This window comes from Centroberyx affinis, unplaced genomic scaffold (assembly GCF_046629955.1).
Source record: "Centroberyx affinis isolate AG114_WGS23_722 - 3 ecotype Tasmania unplaced genomic scaffold, CSIRO-AGI_Caff_v1 ptg003800l_1, whole genome shotgun sequence".
Taxonomy (NCBI): Eukaryota; Metazoa; Chordata; class Actinopteri; order Beryciformes; family Berycidae; genus Centroberyx; species Centroberyx affinis.
The window spans coordinates 538-20,317 of record NW_027281666.1 but is presented as its reverse complement, the minus strand read 5'-3'; the positions used below and the strand labels follow the sequence as shown (position 1 = coordinate 20,317).

The window sequence follows — 19,780 nt, the reverse complement described above, 5'->3', positions numbered from 1 at the left end:
ACATCAGCTGCTTTGCTATATTAGCCTGCTGGCTAGTTAACAAGTTAACAATGCCAAAAAAAGAGTAGAGGCTAGAGCTAAAGACAAGGCAGTTGACTGTGTCGCAGAAACCTAAATTTGGAAATAAACCTACCCTACCTGACTATTTTACTTTTATTTATAACATTACTGAATGGATCCACAACCACACCACAACAATCTTTTTCAGGAATCTCTCTTTTTCTAGTCTGGTTGTTAAATATTTAGAAATGGTTGCTAGGAGATTTGAGATGCAACTACAGAGCCTTTATAGCATTTTTCAAAACAGAACTACAAAGTGGCTTGCGGACAACAAAATAATGAAGGAAAGAAAAGGAAAAATCATAAAAGAATAAAATAAGAAAAATAAGAATAATAGTGATGAATGGAAGCCAGTAAGATAAATGACAAAAATACCAGACGTTAATTAAAAACTGAGCTATAGAAGAATAAAACAGTTAAAAAAACGATGTGAAAGGAAAGCAAATATTGGCCATTTTGTTTGTGGTCGCCATGTTATAAATCATGATTTAATACAGTGAGTGCAGCAGATGCTTTCCCGTCATCAATGGTTTCCTTTTATCCTCTGACGCCCTGCAGGGACACAGACTCCCACCTCTCCAGTTCTACCTCAGTTCGCTTCTACCCTCATGACCTGGTGAGTAGCCAACCAATGAGCTGCTGTTTACATGTCTGGAGGCTGTGTGTGTGTGTGTGTGTGAAAGAGAGCAAGAGAGCGAGCTGGAGACAGAAAGAGAGACAGAAGACCTATAGACAGAGACAGAGAGAGAGTGTGTGTCTGAGTGTGTACTTGCACGTGTGTGTGTGAGAGTGACTTGGTGAATGTTTGCATATTTGTGTGTACATAGCCGAATATTTGCATGCTATGTACATACAGTGCTTTCATCTTTCTGACTGTTAGTTTGAATAATTCGTTTTCGTTTGGCATTGCACCTCTCCTTTTTCGAGTCCTTCCTGGTTACCTCAGACCAAAAACAAACCCTATTACACCAATTTTAAAATCACTTTAGTGGCTCCCAATCGGCTCCAGAATCAATTTTAAAAATCCTTTATTGGATTTTAAATGTCTCAACAGCCTGGCACCTACATACTTATCTGATATGCTTGTTCCATATGAGCCAGATAGATGACTTAGATCATCTGCCGCTGGCCTTTTAACCATTCCTACAGTGAGAACCAAGACAGCTGGGGAGACAGCGTGTATCCTGTGGAACAGACTTTCACCTAATCTCAGAAACACTGAAAGTCTAGATGGCTTTTAGAGAAAAGGATTTATTCTTTTACATTTTATACTTATACTGTCAACTGTTATGTCTGGTTTTTTTTAAACAGTTCTGTTTGTAAAGCACTTTGAGTGGCATCACCGTATGAAACGCGGTTTGTAAATAAATTTGACTGGACTTAGCTCTGACCCTGGGGCAGCTCTCCCTCCCTCAGATCCGTCTGAACCGTCTGCTGACGATGGACCCAGAGCTGCTGGAGCAGCAGGACGGAGATCTGAGCCCGGAGCTCCAGGACGCTCCACTGGGCCAAGAGGACCCTGTGGCCGCCGCCGCCGCCGGCAAGGCCAGGCAGTACTACCGCTTCTGGCTGATGCCCTACCTGTGGGTCGGCCTGCACTTTGACCGGCTCACCCTGCTGGCACTATTTGACAGGTAGGGTGCTGGCACTCAGCTAACAACGTCATTTTTAATTTAGTTTTTCAAAGCTGCACGAGGCAATTTAGCATTTTGGCAGCCCCAAGTGGCAGTGTTAGATAAGTGTTTGAATTTGTGAAACTTTGAAGGACTTCATTACCCAAAAATTATGCAACGCCAGTAATGCTGCGTTCATGTCACAAGTGTTCACATTTAACTTACTTTGAACTTACTTTAAAATCAACCTTAAGGCATCCTGGTGGCTCATGCCGTGTAGCCGAGGCATTCTGGGCTCGGATCCGGCCCGGGACCTTTGTCGCATGTCGTCTCCTGCTCCCAATCCCTCCCTGCTCTTCTCTATTTCAGCCCCAAGTTGTTATTTAGACTTATAAGACGGGTGTATTTGTACATTACAATCTTGCCTGGTGCAGCATTAACCTTTTATTTATCTAGGTTAGTTGAGATTAAGGACAGGCTAAGATTGCAGCAGCATAATCAGTTACAGACATAAACGGTAGGAGAGAGAAATCAGAGACAGGTGGCATACTTTTAGAACAACCAGTTTGATTAAAGCATTGATAATTCCTGGGAGATTCACCTTCCGAACAACCCCTTTAAACTCGCTAAGATGAATCGGTTCCTTAAGTTTCAAATTTCCCTGCTGGGTATTCAAGGCAGAGGTGAATGAAGGCTTTTGTACCCGCCTCTGTCTGAGCTGTAGAGACAATAATGGGACATTCAACAGAAATTACTCCTGGGGTTATACTGTCCTCCTGTATGTGAATTTTAGATATCATCTTTGTCCAGATGAAACATTGTGTTCCTCAAAAGTCAACTTTTGAGGAATTTGGGAGAAACTGACTTTTTGGGGATTTTAGCAGTGCAATATTTGAAGTTTGAAATTGTCACCGGGTCATAAAACATGTTCCATTTATGTCAGCTAAATAAAACAACCATAGCAAATGTGGATATTGGATTTTTATGGGACTCAAACATTATCTTTTTCACTGTTGGGCAGGTGACCATCAGCAATTTCAAACAGTATTATGCATGTCCGGCTCTTTGTTAAGGAGAAAGTTTATTTTTTTCAGATTGACATACTGGATCGTCTATAATTTAGGGATATTGAACGATGCTTTTCAGGAATGATTTTTTTGGATATTTACTGTTTGGAAAATTAACTAACTTTTCCCCACTGTGTGACAGGAACCGTGAGGTTTTAGAGAATGTGCTGGCGATAATGCTGGCCGTCCTGGTGGCCTTCCTGGGTTCAGTGCTGCTTGTCCTCGGCTTCTTCACTGACATCTGGGTCTTTCAGTTCTGCCTCGTCATTGCAAGTTGCCAATACTCCTTACTTAAGGTGAATACCTCAATTAACACACAGTTGTTATATTTGACCTCAAAAGAGAGGAGAGAGAGGGTTATTGTTATATTTAATGTAATCAGATTTTTTTTGTTGGGACACATGATAACAGTTTTCAAATGTTGGTATACCTTAAAGGGAAACTTTCAAAAAGATTTCATATTTTACCTCATCTGAACTGCCTGTAACAGTAATAGGAGTAATATGTCTTTTTTATTAGAGGTAAGTCAGGATATGCAGTAGAAGATACTCTACATCGCTTGTGAATTCACTTGTACTGTGTCTTTCTTTTTGTCAGAGTGTTCAACCGGACTCCTCTTCCCCTCGACACGTAAGTATTTATCGTTAGTAAAATCTCTCTATCTTTCCCTCTCTGAGACTCGTTGGGCCATTGCCATCATGTAATTCCAAAACATTAATAAACTATCCACATTTGTACATTTTAGGCATGAAGTTGATGGTCTTATCATGAGCTATGGCAGTGAATGCATCAGTACAAATTAAATTACTTAATTCCTAGATAACCAACATTGCAAACAACAAGGAGTACAGAATTTAAAGCCATAGCACCCAGACAATAGAAAACAAAATAACCCTATTATGTTAGAGAAACAGATAGAATGGATTTTGTTCCTCTGTCAAATGCCTTCTAGCTTTAATTCTGTGTTTTTCCTCTTTTTCTGTTGTGGTTGTTGAAAATGGTGTTGCTTTTTCCCCTTGGAGTCTGTGTTCCTCTCTCCCTTGCGTCGGCTGTTCTGAAACGGTGTCTTTTATTAATGCAGCTCCTACTCAGCTGCAGGCACAGGCTTTAAATAGCTGGCCAGAGTTTAGACCACAGCTCGCTCTCTCGCTCTCTTGCTCCCTCTCTCCCTTACTCACCCCCTCGTGCCGTCCCCTCCCTTTACCTCATCTAGACTCAAGGACCTCGAGGACTTTTTCTCTCCCTTTTCGCGTCATTCTTGACACTTTTTGGGAAAACATGATCTATTTAATCTGATTGTTGGTGCGTAAACTGTCGGTGCTCCCTCGGGGAAAAAAGCAGGGCAGCACGTAGCCACTTGAGTTGAAACCTGCAGACAGCAGGCACACATTCCCCCTCTCTTGTGTAACCTTACACTTGATGCTATTTCTGTTTTTACCTGTGTCCTCAGTGCCCAGATGACACTGATACTCTTGAATTAAGTCTTTATCTATGTGATAATGAATTACTAGAATGGTCATTTCATTGAATTGTACAATTACATAACACTTCATTTGGTGTACGCTTTTATCCACAGCGTCATACAGTACCATGAGGCATACATTTTTAGCAATGGTGGGCCCGGTGGGAATGGAATCCCTAATTCTGGCAGAGATTGTGTCATGCTCTAAAAATAAGGGCAGGGGAACCACTTGTTACCAAAAAGTTAAATATTTTTTCAAGCTAACAGTCACATAGATAAAAATGTGCACAAAGGTCATGGACCAGGAAATGTGGCTGTGCAATACACACACTTGGCTTGAAGAGATGGGGTTTTTTTTGCATCAGAAGTGGTTCCCCTCCCCTCATTTTTTAGCCTTTTCCTGTATTGGGAAACCTTTTGCCTTATTTAAATATACAGAGTAGCATGTTCTACCCATTGAGCTACAGTATGTTGGACCACAATATCTAAACCCTGTCTCTTTAATGAACCATTTGTGTCATCCTACCCCTGTCCCTTTAGGGCCATAATCGTATCATAGCGTACAGCCGGCCTGTCTACTTCTGCCTGTGCTGTGGCCTCATTTGGCTGCTCCACTACGGCAGTCAGAGGATCACCTCAGCCCGCTTCACCCTGTATGGTGTCGCACTCACCAGCTCCCTGGTACTCGCCTCTGCCAGGGACCTTGTCATAGGTAAGGACACCTAATGCAGGTAACTGTACTCCCCCATGGAATTTTAGTTAGGTATAGAGTGGTTAGTGGTTTGTTTTGCCAAAATTTTGGGCTATCAGTTACAAGATATCTATACAGGTAAGGTTGGGGGAGAAAAAAAAAATCCTGAGAAATTCACCACCACACTTTAGATTGCTTTACCCTGAGACTTACAACACAGGAGACAAATTGGGCTCTAATAACAGGAGCAGAGGTGCAACTGCCAAAATGGTGTAGAAGTACAAAATGGATGGGTGCCACACTCTCTCCATTAAAAGTAATGTTTATGTAATTAGAGAATATTAAAAACATCACGTTTCAGCCAAAAAGAAAAGAAAGTAAATGCAGCAATTGCCCCCGAGACTTGCCACCGTACACCACTATGTATCTGTAATATTTGTAGCCTACAGCCACAGATGCAAAACAGTAAGCACCAAATCATTATCATCTGCATTATCTAAAATCAGATGTCTGGAAAAGTCTAGAATATTAAGACGGAAACTGTATAGGAACCCTGGCTCTAACATCAAACATAATCCGTTTCATAGCTTATGTCAGCAAACGGATGCTTTTGTTTTGTTATGTTGACCACACTGTAAACTCCTGTGTCTCTCCCCGCAGTCTTCACTCTGTGCTTTCCCATCGTCTTCTTCGTGGGGCTGCTGCCACAAGTCAACACATTCGTCATGTATATCTTTGAGCAGCTGGACATCCATGTGTTTGGAGGGAATGGTGAGTGACTCTTAGACACACAACCACTCTGCGGGGGGGGCGGCTTTGACCTCTGTGGGATGAGACGATACGCACACACGCACACTCACATTATACATTATGAGATGACATGCTTCGTAAGAGGCCGAATTGCTGATTTGCATTCTGCCCGGCCCCGGTGTCTCAGCCTGTCTGGTTGAGTGGAGGCATTGCTGACATCCTCTGTGTGCTCTCTGCAGCCTCCACAAGCCTTCTGTCAGCGCTGTACAGCATCCTGCGCAGCGTCGTCACCGTCGCTCTGCTCTACGGCCTCTGCTACGGAGCTCTGAAGGTGAGAGCAAAAACAACTAAACTGTCTACATGTAATCTAGATTTAATCAAAAAGTAATCTAATCACATAAATGTAATCTAAATGTAATCAAAAAGTTATCGGATGACAAAAATGTGATCTAAATGCCATCTAAAACTACTACTACTACAACTTTACAAGTTTTCATTTGAACTTCAAGCACACAAATTTTCTTCAGAAATCCACTTAGGTCTCCAGTTATGTAGCTTTAAAAATTAGGAAAACAGCTCTATCTGTATACTGGATCAGTGTTTTTCACATTTGTCTGCTGATTTACTTGCTTCACTTGAGCTATAAAGTATCCAGAGAGTAATGTAATCAATCCTGAGATACTGTTTTGTTACGGTTGGAAGGTTATAGCAACATTAAAAAGTGTGATGTCTTAAGACATTTTGGGCAACAGCTGCCAAGGAGTTGCCACAGCATTGCTGCTTTAATCATACAGGAGCATCTTGTTGTAGATTTTCAATCTACATGACCAGACAATTTCCTAGTGTTTCACCACCCTTAAGCCCTTTATGATCATAAATCTGGAGTCTCTACTTTGATTTAAAACATAAATCCCAGCTATCCAAACTGTGTTATAGATTATGGTTTACTAACCCTGATTTCCCATAGATAATGTAAAAAAATACTGTACATCTTCCCTAAAAGTGAACGCTGGATGTGTACATGTCTAGTCATATGTCCAACCTGTATCTTGCATTGTCTCTTTGCACTGTTTATGAGGTTCTGTTGTCCTTTTCCCTGAGTGAGTATGTTCAGTGCTCTAGAAGTTATCCATAATGTCTTTACACTATTGACAGCAAGATAAATTCCTACATTTATTGTATTTGTTGGATAAAGTAATTCTGATTAATATATACAGTATTTGTAATTAATATATTTAAATATTAAATATAAACCTGTTCATGCCTGTGTGTCTCAGGAGACCTGGGAGCCCCACCACATCCCTGTGTTGTTTTCTGTGTTCTGCGGCCTCTTGGTGGCAGTGTCTTACCATCTGAGCCGGCAAAGCAGCGACCCTTCTGTCCTCATGTAAGTTCACAGCCCCGCACAGCAGACCTCACTCAAATAGTATTTGTAGCAAGTTGTTTGTTTTATCCTGAGTAAAGCACCAGATGGGTGGGGTTTACCACATCAGGACAGTTGAGGTAGTGTCTGGTAAAAGTTTTCAGTCGAATAAATATTAAAGTGAGTTTCAAAACTTCCCTGTGAGCGTTTAAAATTTCTGGCGCCGATTTTATGCAGTGGACCCCACCCATCTGGCACTTAAGTAGGCAAAAACAAGTCATAAAAAGTATTTGCCATTACTGCTTGACCCAGGTCTGCTGCAAGTAAGTATGAGTAATCCATATTAAAAGAATCATCTGACTTTCCGACACTTACATATGCACTGGATTATCTCAGATGGGGATTTTCTTAATATGCATGAGCATTTCAAAAACACTTAGTTCAAATAGGTTTACATTGCTTTACACAATAGTTACAGTGTTAACAGTGAGTGGGTGAGATGAATCACCCCCACGAGATCCATGGCATTTGAAATCGCTGATATATTTGCTTCTTGCTTTACAGTTCATTGATACAGTCCAAGGTTTTGCCCAATTTGAAAGACAAGAACCCAGAAGACCCCCTCTCAGAAGTACAGGACCCTCTGCCAGATAAGCTGAGGGCCTCAGTGGTGAGTTGACCATTGTCACTTAGCCAAATAAAGCCAAGACTGGGTACTTGTAATGTAACTAGGGTGGTAATTTAACATTATCAGGTATACGATTAAACTGGTCTTATTACAGACTTCATTATTTGCTTACATACCGTTAATCTGCCAGCTGTCATCTCAGATTGCAGTTTTATTCCTTTTTTTATGTTTCTGATCACATCCCCAATGTGTTTCTTCTCCAATGTGCAGAATGAGCGTCTGCAGTCTGACCTGATTGTCTGTGTGGTCATCGCTGTCCTCTACTTCGCCATCCATGTCAGCACAGTGTTCATCGCACTACAGGTACAGTGAAGATGATCTTGGAATAGACGAGTTGGTGTCTGTCTCAATTCATCATGCTTTTGTTTAACCTCTAAATGATCTCTTCTTGACGTGTGAAACCACCATCAAATTACGAAATGATTGCACATATAAAAGGAAAAACTAAATTTGGCTCCATATACTAACACTCATCAATGATTTAGAACTATTGAGAGATGAATTTCAAGTACGCTTTTTCTGAAAATTCAAGTATGTTTATCTGAAACTCAATGTGTGTAACTTTCTCTATCATCTCTGTTTTTCCTCAGCCTTTCCTGAGTTATGTCCTGTATGCTCTGCTGGGAGCGGTGGGGCTGCTCACACACTACCTGCTGCCTCAGGTCCGCAAGCAGCTGCCCTGGTACTGCTTCTCTCACCCTCTGCTCAAAACTAAGGAGTATTATCAGTTTGAAGTCAGGGGTGAGTACGCTGCATCAGATATAGCAACAGAGAAGTAGTTCTCAGCATCACCCCTTAGTTCCTAAATCATGTTTTAAAGTGAGACCCAAATTCCCCTGGGGTTAATGATGTATCTCTCTATACTTTTTGTCTTTCCAGACGCAGCCCATGTGATGTGGTTTGAAAAGCTTCATGTGTGGCTGCTGTTTGTAGAGAAGAATGTCCTCTATCCACTCGTCATCCTTAATGAGCTGAGTGGCAGCGCCAGAGAGCTCGCCAGTCCAAAGAAACTTGACACAGAGTGAGGCTTCTTACTGTTATCCAACATCATTTCATCTTGTTTCCCCATTTCCCCATTGTTCCTGTAAAAACAGTCAGGTACATTTATTATTTTAAGTAGATGGACATACTTTCTCCCTAATTGTGTAACAAAATATAACCTGGACTGGCAGACAATTTTCTCTAGTGGCATTCTCCACCAAATGATATTGTGTATCAAAAGAGACTTCAGTACACTGGTACTGGAAATATATTGACAATCAAACAACTGCAAAGTTCTTGATCACTACTTCATGGTAATAATTTGCAATATCCCAACCTTATGAACAATTAATGTATCAGTGACTTGCAACTAGTTTATAATTAATTTATATGTGTTTATAATGTATTTTTATGCTTAATATATGCTTCATAAAGCATTTAACTGTTATTAATAATTTATAACATTTATAATGACGTTATAATGCTTTAAAAAACATTTAAAGAAGTTAAGTTTATCTAGTTTATATGTCTCTGTAATCTGTTTATTGGAGGTTAAGAAATTTCCAGGTTGGGTTAAAGTAAGGTTTTACCAACACCAACATGTTTGACTTATTCCCAGACAGTGTTGAAGGTCTCTGATGGAGTTTTCTTTTTTTTTTAAATATATTTTAACTGTCCTCCAGGGTCGGTGCTCTGATGATCACTGTGGCCGGCCTGAAGCTGCTGCGCTCCTCCTACAGCAGTCCCACCTATCAGTATGTGACGGTCCTGTTCACCGTCCTCTTCTTCACCTTCGACTACCGTCACCTGTCTGAGACGCTGCTGCTCGACCTCTTCCTCATGTCCATTGTCTTCAGCAAGGTGAGACGAATACATAATGCGTTCTTGTACTCTAGTGCTTTTCCAAGGCGCTCAGACAATTAAGGTCAAGGGTAACAATTCATGCAAAAATAGAGCAAAATCTAGGAATAGTCATAATTATAAAGTAGAATATAAAATAGAATTTAGACTGCCTGGTTATTTTTAGAGTGGAGAAAAGGTTACAGCAGAACAAAATGAGTTTATTTTTCTCTATACAGGTGCAGGGATGTTATTTTTTTCTAGATTTTTGTATGGATTTCAGTGTTTTTTGGACACAGATTTTCCATTAATTTCTAATGGGAGATTATCGTTTTAGCACTTTTTGTGCCCCTGATCACATGCCTGGAGTGATCTAGATTGATTTTCATTCCCTTCACTACTTGTTCTCTCTGATTTACTGTGGTTTTCTGCAGCTGTGGGAGCTGTTCTACAAGCTGCGCTTCGTCTACACCTACATCGCCCCCTGGCAGATCACCTGGGGGTCGGCCTTCCACGCCTTCGCTCAGCCCTTTGCCGTGCCTCGTATCCTTTCACTGCTCGCTTTCAACACAGGTTGACGTAGAGCTGCAGAATGTTATAACAATAAAATGTGATAGTAAATTGATCCTGGTAGGGAGCATCTCTTTTCTCTTGCCTCCCTCCACACAGCAAAGTTAGGTATTTTTATATCCCGATCAGAAAAATCCCTATGTGCAGAAATATGCAGAATATTCTGAATATTACCATGGAAACAGAACACAGACAGCGGTAACCTACAGTAAATGGGATAAGTTGTTTACTTCCCTCAGATAATATTGGTACTTCCCAGCAATCATATTTGGTTTTCTTATAATTGGCATATATGGGTCATTTTAGATCAGATTTGGTGTTTATATGCGACAATTACAAATACAGTACTTGGGTATCCAGAAAAATATCAGAAGATTAATGTGCATGGAAACAAACTTTGACTATGATACTGACATGTGAGTAGTAGTAGCTGAAATGTGCCTCAATATTATCAATGTATCTAAATGTATGGTATTTTAGCAGTCACCTAAACATACGATAGATAACAAAGTGCTATGTACAGCGAAGCGGAAATATTTTTCAAGTGATCCTTGACTTCAGCGCCCTCCCAGACTCTGCCATGCTGTTTGTCCAGGCTGTAGTTTCAGCCGTTTTCTCCACGCCCCTCAACCCCTTCCTGGGCAGTGCCATCTTCATCACCTCCTATGTTCGCCCTGTCAAGTTCTGGGAGAGAGACTACAAGTAGGGACAACATCCTATGCTGAAAAATCCTATCTTATATGCAAATATTACATTGAATATGGCTCTAAAGTTTGATTTTGGTAAATTTGTCTGTCTTTTTCTCTTTTTGTTGTAGCACCAAGAGAGTAGATCACTCCAACACACGACTGGCCTCTCAGCTTGATAGAAACCCAGGTGGGGGCAGAACACTAGATTTTTTTCCCATTACAGTTAAATTTGACTGCACACAGGATCTGATATACTATCTATTAAACTAGAGTGAGTGCCTTTGTAGAAATGATTTGTTTATTTGGGTAAAGCTGCACTAGGCAACTTTGCATGTTGGGGCTGTTTGTAAAAAATCTTGCCTAGTGCAGCTTTAATCCTTCAATCCATTCCAATGTTGTCAGTGATGAAAATGAAATACAATAGTGTGTTTCATTTTTCTTCCTTTTCCTTCCTCCCATGCTTATTTCCTTACTTTCTTTTTTTCCCCTCCTTCGCTCCTTAGGCTCTGATGACAACAACTTGAACTCAATCTTCTATGAGCACCTTACCCGCTCCCTGCAGCACAGCCTGTGTGGAGACCTCCTCCTGGGCCGCTGGGGCAACTTTGGCACCGGGGATTGCTTCATCCTGGCCTCCGACTACCTGAACGCTCTGGTGCATCTGGTGGAGATCGGCAACGGCCTGGTCACCTTTCAGCTCCGAGGGCTGGAGTTCAGAGGTGAGGAGGAGGCACTGAATCTGTTAGGGTGATGATTGATTCCCACTGGGGCCACCCATGCTAATAATGTATGTACTTGTGGTACTGTAAGGGTCTTATCATGCCAAAAGAACAATAATACATAGGGCTTGATGATATTACAGTTAAATAGATCTGGGTCAAGTAGTATTTTGGAAATAATTCTCAGTGAAGTATTTTTGACTATCTTAGTTTATCAGATGGATGGGGTTTTCCATGTAGGACAACACAATGAGTGCCAGTAAGTTTGAAAGTATTTGAAAGTCAAGGTAGTATACTTTTCTTTGATTGACAGCTTCCATTTCTCAATCTGCATTGTTCTGATGCAGTAAAACCCCACCCATCTGGTATTCCAAGCAGGTTAAAACAAATACTGTACTGCAAATACTGTTTGACCCAGGTCTGGTGTTGTAAGGTAGAATGAATCAGGATTATTGACTAGTTGCTCAGTGCTGCCAATTATACAGTGAGTTGCTAGCAAGCCATCTGATCGGTCAAATAGATGCCCCAGTCGTGCTTTATCTTTCTGTAGAACACACTTAGGTGTGCTTTATCAAAATGACCTTATGTAATGCAGCCAGTAGTGTTCTGCCATCTAATAAACCTGCTCAAACTAATGTGAAACAGAGTTCAATGTGACACACTTTGAAATTTACAAAAAAAATTGTAGACACTAATCACAGCAGGGGATCCTCAGCATTATCTTAGCAACTTTGCAACTGTCGCTGTTGAAAAATAATCTCTTTCCTCAGCTCTCCAATGCAATGACAACAGCGGAAATTAGCTATTTCTTTCTGGCGCCTCTGTCTTTCAACGTGGAGTTCAAAGGATTCAGACAAGGGGAAATGAGATTATATCAATTTGACAGTTTTCATAATTGCCACGATTTCTCTAGCAGTGACTTGGCTGAATTGACTTGTGTTTTATTGTGTTGTCATCCCATTAACCTGCCGATTTTTCTTTCACAGGAACCTACTGCCAGCAGAGGGAAGTGGAGGCCATCACGGAGGGGGTGGAGGAAGACGAGGGCTGCTGTTGCTGTGAGCCGGGCCACCTCCCCCATGTCCTCTCCTTCAACGCCGCCTTTGGGCAGCGCTGGCTGGCCTGGGAGGTGCTGGTCACCAAGTACGTGTTGGAGGGCTACAGCATCACTGATAACAGCGCCGCCTCCATGCTGCAGGTGTTTGATCTACGGCGCATCCTCACCACCTACTATGTCAAGGTTAGTGGGATGTCCCTCACTCTGGAATAAGGATGGAAGTGTTTATATTATTTTAGATTACCATTCTACAGTTTATGGCACTTGTAGAATACTGACATGTTCCCTTCTAAAATGCTATGTATATATTTTGGGGGAAAATAAACGGCAAATGTTAAAGCTTTCATGAACTGGGTATATGATGAATCACTATTGTGTTATTTCAGGTGATAGAGAGTAACAAGATGGACATTAATTATATGGAAGTGTCACAGATTGTTTAAATTACCTACCATATTTTGTAAAAAGTAACATTGTCAATCAATTTTTTGGTGGATATCACTTTTTAAATGCTGAGCTCTTGTGGAAGCAGCTCTTCATATGATACATATTCATTACTCTGTTTATTGCCTTTCACATAAATCAAACCAAATTCAAAGTTTGTGATTACCAGACATGGATATACAGTAGTGCACCAGATCTAAATGTGCGTACATTATAGAAATGTACCAATCAGTTGGTGGGTTCTAAAGCCTGCATTGCATCATTCCTTCCTGGTTTCAGGGTATCATCTACTATGTAATCGCCTCCCCCAAACTGGAAGAGTGGCTGGCTAATGAGACCATGAAAGACGGCCTGCGGGGATGTGGAGAGAGGAACTACGTCGATCTGGATCCCACTTTTAATCCCAACATCGACGAGGACTACGACCATCGGCTCGCAGGCATCTCCAGGGACAGCTTCTGTGGGGTCTACCTGGGCTGGATCCAGTACTGCAACTCTCGAAGGGCGAAGGTAATGTTGTTCTCTGAAATATAGTTTTGTTTTTGGAATGTGGTTCTGTGTTATCCTCCCCCATGTGGTGTCAGTCGTGATATCTCTGGTCCGATTGACACGAAACTTACTACACACATCCAGCTATCCTTACAAATGACATTGGTTGGCGTTAAAAGTAAAAAAAGTTATGTTTCACTTGTTTGATGAGTGGAGCAAGACACTGAAAATGTCAGGATTATGGGTTCAATTCCTACTGGAGCCACCCAAATTAAAATGTACTGTAAGGTGCTTTGGATAAAAGTTACTATCAAATGGCATATGTTATTTTAATGTCTTTCAAACTTATTTTGCAATCAAAACAACATACCTGATATTTTGAAGTTTCACAAACATTTTCCTTTTCTCTTTGCTTTGTTTCTAGCCGTTGGACAGCGAGAAAGACTCGGCTCTGGTGTTGCTGTGCTTCGGCCTGTGTGTGTTGGGAAGGAGAGCTCTGGGGACGGCAGCGCATCATATGTCCAGGTTATTTAGTAATCTTCGTTATCGTAACTCCGAAGTTTTATAGGGCTTTTCAAGGACTGAGAGATATTTCACATATGTGGGTCAAATAAGCAGACATAAGACAGGATAATACAATCGTAAATGTTTCTCTGGCCAAACTAAGAAAGATCATGAATGCTTTTCTATCTTTGCTGCTTTTATTTTCCAGAGAATGAAAAGGCATAAAATACAAGACAAGGAAGACAAAACAAGTCACATACCCACCCACATATCATACATGCATACACGTACACATCAATGTCTTGCTGTGCTTAGGAGCTGGAGCTGGAGCTGTTACACAGAGCACGCAGTGTGATTGATCTGTATAAATAGGATTTTGAGTAATGACCATACCGTATGTCCTTGCTCTCTCCTCTCTTTACCACAGCAATCTGGAGTCTTTCCTGTATGGACTGCATGCATTATTCAAGGGAGACTTCCGCATCTCTTCAGTACGAGACGAGTGGATCTTCGCAGACATGGAACTGCTGAGGAAAGTTGTGGTTCCTGGAATCCGAATGTCTCTCAAACTGCACCAGGTGAGAGACTGCAAGTGGAACATGGTTTATATACTGTATGTTTTATTTTGAACAATCCCCCCTCTGCCATTCTTATTACTTAAAACCTGCAGCTTCACAACTTTCAAAGTAACACAAGTGGCAACTACACAGGTACAGTGGTGCATTTTTGGGTGTTCAACCCCTAAAATCCTGTTTCCTTTTCATAAGACACCATGATTGCATACCGGTGGCTGGAATTTATTCATCTTGAAAAATCTGTAATTTGTGACAGTAAAGCATGTCAGTTGCTTCACCAACTACACAGAGTATGCAATGGGTTTGTTTGTTCTGGTCCAACCCAGCCACTTTTGAACAGTCCCTCCTCATGTCTCCCTGTTTCAACCAGAAATGTGTTTATTACAGATCAAAACACCATTGAAATGCTGTTTCCTTGTGACTTTAAATCAAACTTTAAAGGAATGCAAGTTTAGGCTTTTTGTCACATTATCCCCTCTCTCTTATCTCCACCTCACTATCTACTATAGCAGAAATGCCATAAATGTGATCTTTAACAAAGTGCTGCTTGTCTCCCCTCTGTCAGGACCACTTCACGTCCCCAGATGAGTACGACGAGCCGGCCGTTCTTTTCGAGGCCATCTCCTCCCATCAGCAGAACCTGGTCATCGCTCACGAGGGCGACCCAGCCTGGAGGAGCGCTGTGCTGTCCAACTCCCCGTCGCTCCTCGCCCTGCGCCACGTCCTTGACGAGGGCACCAACGAGTACAAAATCATTATGCTCAATCGACGATACCTCAGCTTCCGCGTCATCAAGGTGGGCAGTGCGATAGATGAGCCGTCAGATACCCTCAGAAAGCTTTTAGGAGACAGGAGAGAGAAAGAGAGGCTTAAGTGGGGCAGAAAGCTCCACTTTCAACAAATGGAGAGAAGACACAGCCTGTAGCAGATGCCAGCCGAAAGAGTATAAAGGATAGAGAAGCCGGATTAGCCAAGACATAAATTTGTGAATGAGTGCGAAGGGACAGGAAGAAAGGCTAGAAGTTAGAAAGCCAGTGAAAACGTATGTCATCACAATTCCTTTCCAATAAAATTCCATAACAACTGTGATTAAAATATATATATATGGTTGGCAAGGTGGCTTTGTGGTTGGAGGACATAGGTTCAAGTTCTATGTCAGCAAGCATCTGTCCGGCCTAAGTGTCCTTGAGCAAGATGCTAAATCACTACCAGCTCCAGGGTGCTTCTCTGTAGCTGGCCCTGACTGACAAGAGAAAAGAGAATTTCCTTACATGGATCAATAAAGTATCACATTAAGAGGAAGGATACACAAGGCATACACTACTATACTATTGAAAAAAAAATTGCTTTTGATTCATTGATTATTTTTAGACCCGATATTTAATGATCATTTGCCTGTCATGCTGCAGGTGAATAAAGAATGTGTTCGAGGCCTGTGGGCGGGGCAGCAGCAGGAGTTGGTGTTCCTGAGAAACAGAAACCCGGAGCGCGGGAGCATCCAGAACGCCAAGCAGGCTCTGCGCAACATGATCAACTCCTCCTGCGACCAACCCATCGGATATCCCATCTACGTGTCTCCGCTGACCACCTCCTACTGCAACTCCCACCCCCAGCTCGGACACATCCTGGGAGGGCCCATCAGCATAGGGAACATCCGCAACTTTGTTGTCAGCACCTGGCACAGGTTTGTAGTTTTGTGTAGCTGTATGGATAGAGTGTGGAATTAACACTGCCAGGGTTAGAGATCTGATTCCCACTGGGGCCACACTTGCTAAAAATGTGTGCACTCGTGGTACTTTTAAAGCACAAAACATCTACCAAGTGGCAAATATTAAGTTTAATGCCTTTATGTCAAGTAACAGTATGAAATGACAGATTTATTTGTATCATTAGTCATTAGTGTGCCTCCTGTTCGTGTTTTCCTTTTTCTTTTTTTTGGTGAATTGGACTCTAGACTGATGATGCACATTCTTTTTATTTTCCCTTCTTCTAGGTTACGGAAGGGCTGCGGAGCGGGCTGTAACAGTGGAGGGAATATAGAGGATTCAGACGCGGGGGGGCTGTCCTGTGGCAGCGGGAACGGGACGGCGGTCAGCGACTCTCAGCAGAGCTCGGCGTCGCAGGGTGGGATCTCCGGACCGGCCGCTCCTCACTCTTACCAGCCACACTCTCTGGGTGAGAACTCAGTGCATCATAGATTCTACTACCGACAACACACCATGATTACTACTAATACCACTACTACAACAAGTTATTCTTATGTGGTCCTGTTGAACTCACTAGGGAAAGCATGGCACTGACATCACCAGGTTAAGGGGTTCGACTCTCACTGGAGCCACCCTTAATACATCAATTCATACAATCATTTTGAATGCTGGACTAGGCAACTTCACATGTTAGTGGCTCCAAATGGCAATGAGAGGAAACTGTTGTTGTGTTTTACTTCAGTACCCACAAATCATGCAATGTGACACCAGTAAACTGCCCATGGTATAGCCTACTCATGTTTAGCAAACCAGCAAAAACAGTTGTATTTTATTTACATAAAATTTGTGTAGCTTTAAAAAAAGAGAGAAAGAAATACCACTGCCATAAGCAACATTTCTGTGTCTATTTTAGGTTTTCAGGTTTTCCAATCATAACAGAAAAAGCATACAAGTTGCATTCTCCCGTCCCTGCCCGAAAAAGGGATCGCAAAACTTACAGAAAACTTAAAGAAAAAAGGAAGGGAAAAGAAAAAAACACAAGTAAACAAAAACTGCCAGACGACATATTATACCCATATGCAACATTTCTTATTATTACTTCACATAGTGGTCTATGTCTGATTTTCCCCCCATACCCATCTCTCTGTGTCCAGGCACCAGTCAGAGTTCCCAGTCAGTTCAGTCTGGCTTGGTTCGCCACTCCCCCGCCCGAGCCTCTGTGGCCAGCCAGTCGTCCTCCTACCGCTACAGCAGCAGCCGCCACTCCTCCCTGCGGACCTCCACCACCGGCCTGGAGCCCTGCCGACGCTCCTCCACCAGCCAGCTGTCTCTGCGCACGCTCCCCACCTCCCTGCAGCTGCGGCTGGGCTCCACCTCCGACCCGGCCGGCCCCTCCGCATCCCTCTCCAGCCACAGCATCCCTCCCTGCAAACGCCACACGCTGGTGGGCCTGCTGGGCAACGACGGCCTGTGTAGCGCCGTGGCCGATCCCCTCAGCCAGCATCATCACCACCATCACCACCCCCACCAACACAACCCCACCGTCTCCACCGTGCGCAGAGATGACATCTCCTACAGAGTGCAGGTTTGTAAATTGTACTAAAAATAAGTAGGGCATGAAATTAGCTCAGTCCAGAAAAGGATTGGGCAGCAGATTTTCAGTTGGAGGAGCATGGTTTACCTTGTTAAACTTGAATTTTACATTACAATTACTGAGCTAGTCATAATATGAAACATACAACTTTGATTTTCATCCATGTATATAATTTTAGACCATGATCTGCCTCGGTAAACTTGAATATAACATTATCTATCCTGGGCTAGTAATCATTTGTCCAGGCCTGGGCCGTTTGTCGCATATCATTCCTCTCTCTCTCGCCCAATTTTTCCTGTCTCTCTCACTACTGTCAACTGTCAAATAAAGGCAAAAATGCCCAAAAAAAATAGATAAATATACAGATGTTTCAGCCCTTGTTGAATTGCCCTTGAGTTCACTGATAACTGCCAATGACTGAAACATCTGTGCATTTATCATCTGCTCTGAATTGAAATCATGGAAAGAGGCCTGCAGGACACAAAACACAAACACTGCATACACACAGTCTCGTTCATTGAATAAATAACGCTGCAGCAGCCACAGCATCCAGGAAATCACAACACTGGAAATGACATAATGACATCCTGTGTGGACAGATGATATTTCCTCTCTGATGAAATTGGTTGAAAGGGTTTTAAAAAAAACCCCCAAAAAACCTGTGTGTTCTCTGATGCCGTCTAGATCGTGGATGTGTGCCAGGTGCTGGAGAACATCAACTTATCGAAGCGGAAGGAGCTGCAGTGGCCTGACGAGACGGTGAGGCTGAGGGCAGGTCGGACCTGCTGGAGGGACTGGAGCCCCCTAGAGGGCATGGAAGGACATGTAAGTCATTTTTACCACCATTGTTGCGTACGCATATAAACTGTATTATTTCCCTACATAACACACAGCAAGCATCAAAGTTAGTCTTTGGAATAGAGCCGTTTGCTCACTTCTTGACTCAACATGGTTTGTCCTGGTGTTTCTCTGTCAAAGAACAGTGTGGAAATAATCAAAATAAAGGGATTGGAAGCACCTTACTTGTGCAACGTCAAAACATTTATTAAAGCTTCAAAAGCACATAAAATGAACAACAGCGCATAATCAGCAGGTGAACATACAGTATATAGGCTATAAACATGCAGAATATGCAGAATTCTCTCACATTTATACAGCACACACACACACACTGACCTCATATCTTGTAGATGTAATTTGGTTGTTATTCTCTCGTTTTTATTTGAATTGTGTCCTATTTTTTTGGCCTGTGACAAAGGCCCTCTGTGACCCAGTTGTTCTGTTAATAAGCGCTTCATAAATTTGATTGGGTGCTTCGTTTTGCATAACTGCCACTGCTCTGTTTGCTCTTTGCAGGTGATTCACCGGTGGGTGCCTTGTAGCCGAGACCCAGCCAATCGCTCCCATATCGACAAGACCATCCTGCTGGTACAGGTGGAAGATAAGCTAGTGCCCGTCATTGAGACTGGGGTCATTGAGTTGGGTGCAGAGGTGTGAGCCAAGCAAGCACATCACACACACACACACACACCTTTTGCGAAAACTAAAGCCAGATGTGCGTGGCTTTGAGCAGGACGCTGAAGCCTGCAGACAACAAGGACATGGGAGCTCTCCCCCCTCCCCCGATCCTTACTGCTGAGGGGGAAAGGAAGCCAGGGAAAAGTGCAAGCGGAGGCAGAGTATAGCGGAGGCAGAGTATACATCCATTAAACATCCTTTACTACATAAGCATACATTTACAGTATCTGCCTTGCTTTGCGTCTCAGAAATGCTGCATGACAGTTAACAGCCCTGTTAAGTTAGTTCTTGCTACTGGTAATTCTTTTCTATGCATTTCATTGACTATTTTGTTGGCAGACACACATACTGTATGTGTGTGTGTGTAAACTAATGCAGGTTTGATTTGTAATTCTGACAG

At 42.4% G+C, this 19,780-nt stretch overlaps 1 protein-coding gene across 1 annotated transcript in view; it reads left to right on the top strand.

Moving 5' to 3' along the window:
- pcnx1 (pecanex 1) overlaps positions 1–19,540 on the top strand; it is a 34,831-nt gene extending 15,291 nt beyond the window's left edge. Inside the window, exons 10-36 of the mRNA XM_071541154.1 lie at positions 619–676; positions 1,462–1,694; positions 2,883–3,036; positions 3,338–3,370; positions 4,743–4,914; positions 5,554–5,664; positions 5,883–5,974; positions 6,921–7,030; positions 7,571–7,676; positions 7,905–7,997; positions 8,285–8,435; positions 8,574–8,715; positions 9,359–9,536; positions 9,950–10,058; positions 10,658–10,787; positions 10,903–10,961; positions 11,278–11,493; positions 12,480–12,733; positions 13,274–13,504; positions 13,908–14,008; positions 14,415–14,565; positions 15,128–15,358; positions 15,972–16,246; positions 16,556–16,737; positions 17,423–17,853; positions 18,547–18,687; positions 19,219–19,540. Of these exons, the coding sequence (XP_071397255.1) occupies positions 619–676; positions 1,462–1,694; positions 2,883–3,036; positions 3,338–3,370; positions 4,743–4,914; positions 5,554–5,664; positions 5,883–5,974; positions 6,921–7,030; positions 7,571–7,676; positions 7,905–7,997; positions 8,285–8,435; positions 8,574–8,715; positions 9,359–9,536; positions 9,950–10,058; positions 10,658–10,787; positions 10,903–10,961; positions 11,278–11,493; positions 12,480–12,733; positions 13,274–13,504; positions 13,908–14,008; positions 14,415–14,565; positions 15,128–15,358; positions 15,972–16,246; positions 16,556–16,737; positions 17,423–17,853; positions 18,547–18,687; positions 19,219–19,359 (4,285 nt within the window). The 3' untranslated portion in view covers positions 19,360–19,540. The remainder of the gene's footprint in view (positions 1–618; positions 677–1,461; positions 1,695–2,882; positions 3,037–3,337; positions 3,371–4,742; positions 4,915–5,553; positions 5,665–5,882; positions 5,975–6,920; positions 7,031–7,570; positions 7,677–7,904; positions 7,998–8,284; positions 8,436–8,573; positions 8,716–9,358; positions 9,537–9,949; positions 10,059–10,657; positions 10,788–10,902; positions 10,962–11,277; positions 11,494–12,479; positions 12,734–13,273; positions 13,505–13,907; positions 14,009–14,414; positions 14,566–15,127; positions 15,359–15,971; positions 16,247–16,555; positions 16,738–17,422; positions 17,854–18,546; positions 18,688–19,218) is intronic.
- The last annotated feature ends 240 nt before the right edge of the window (positions 19,541–19,780 follow it).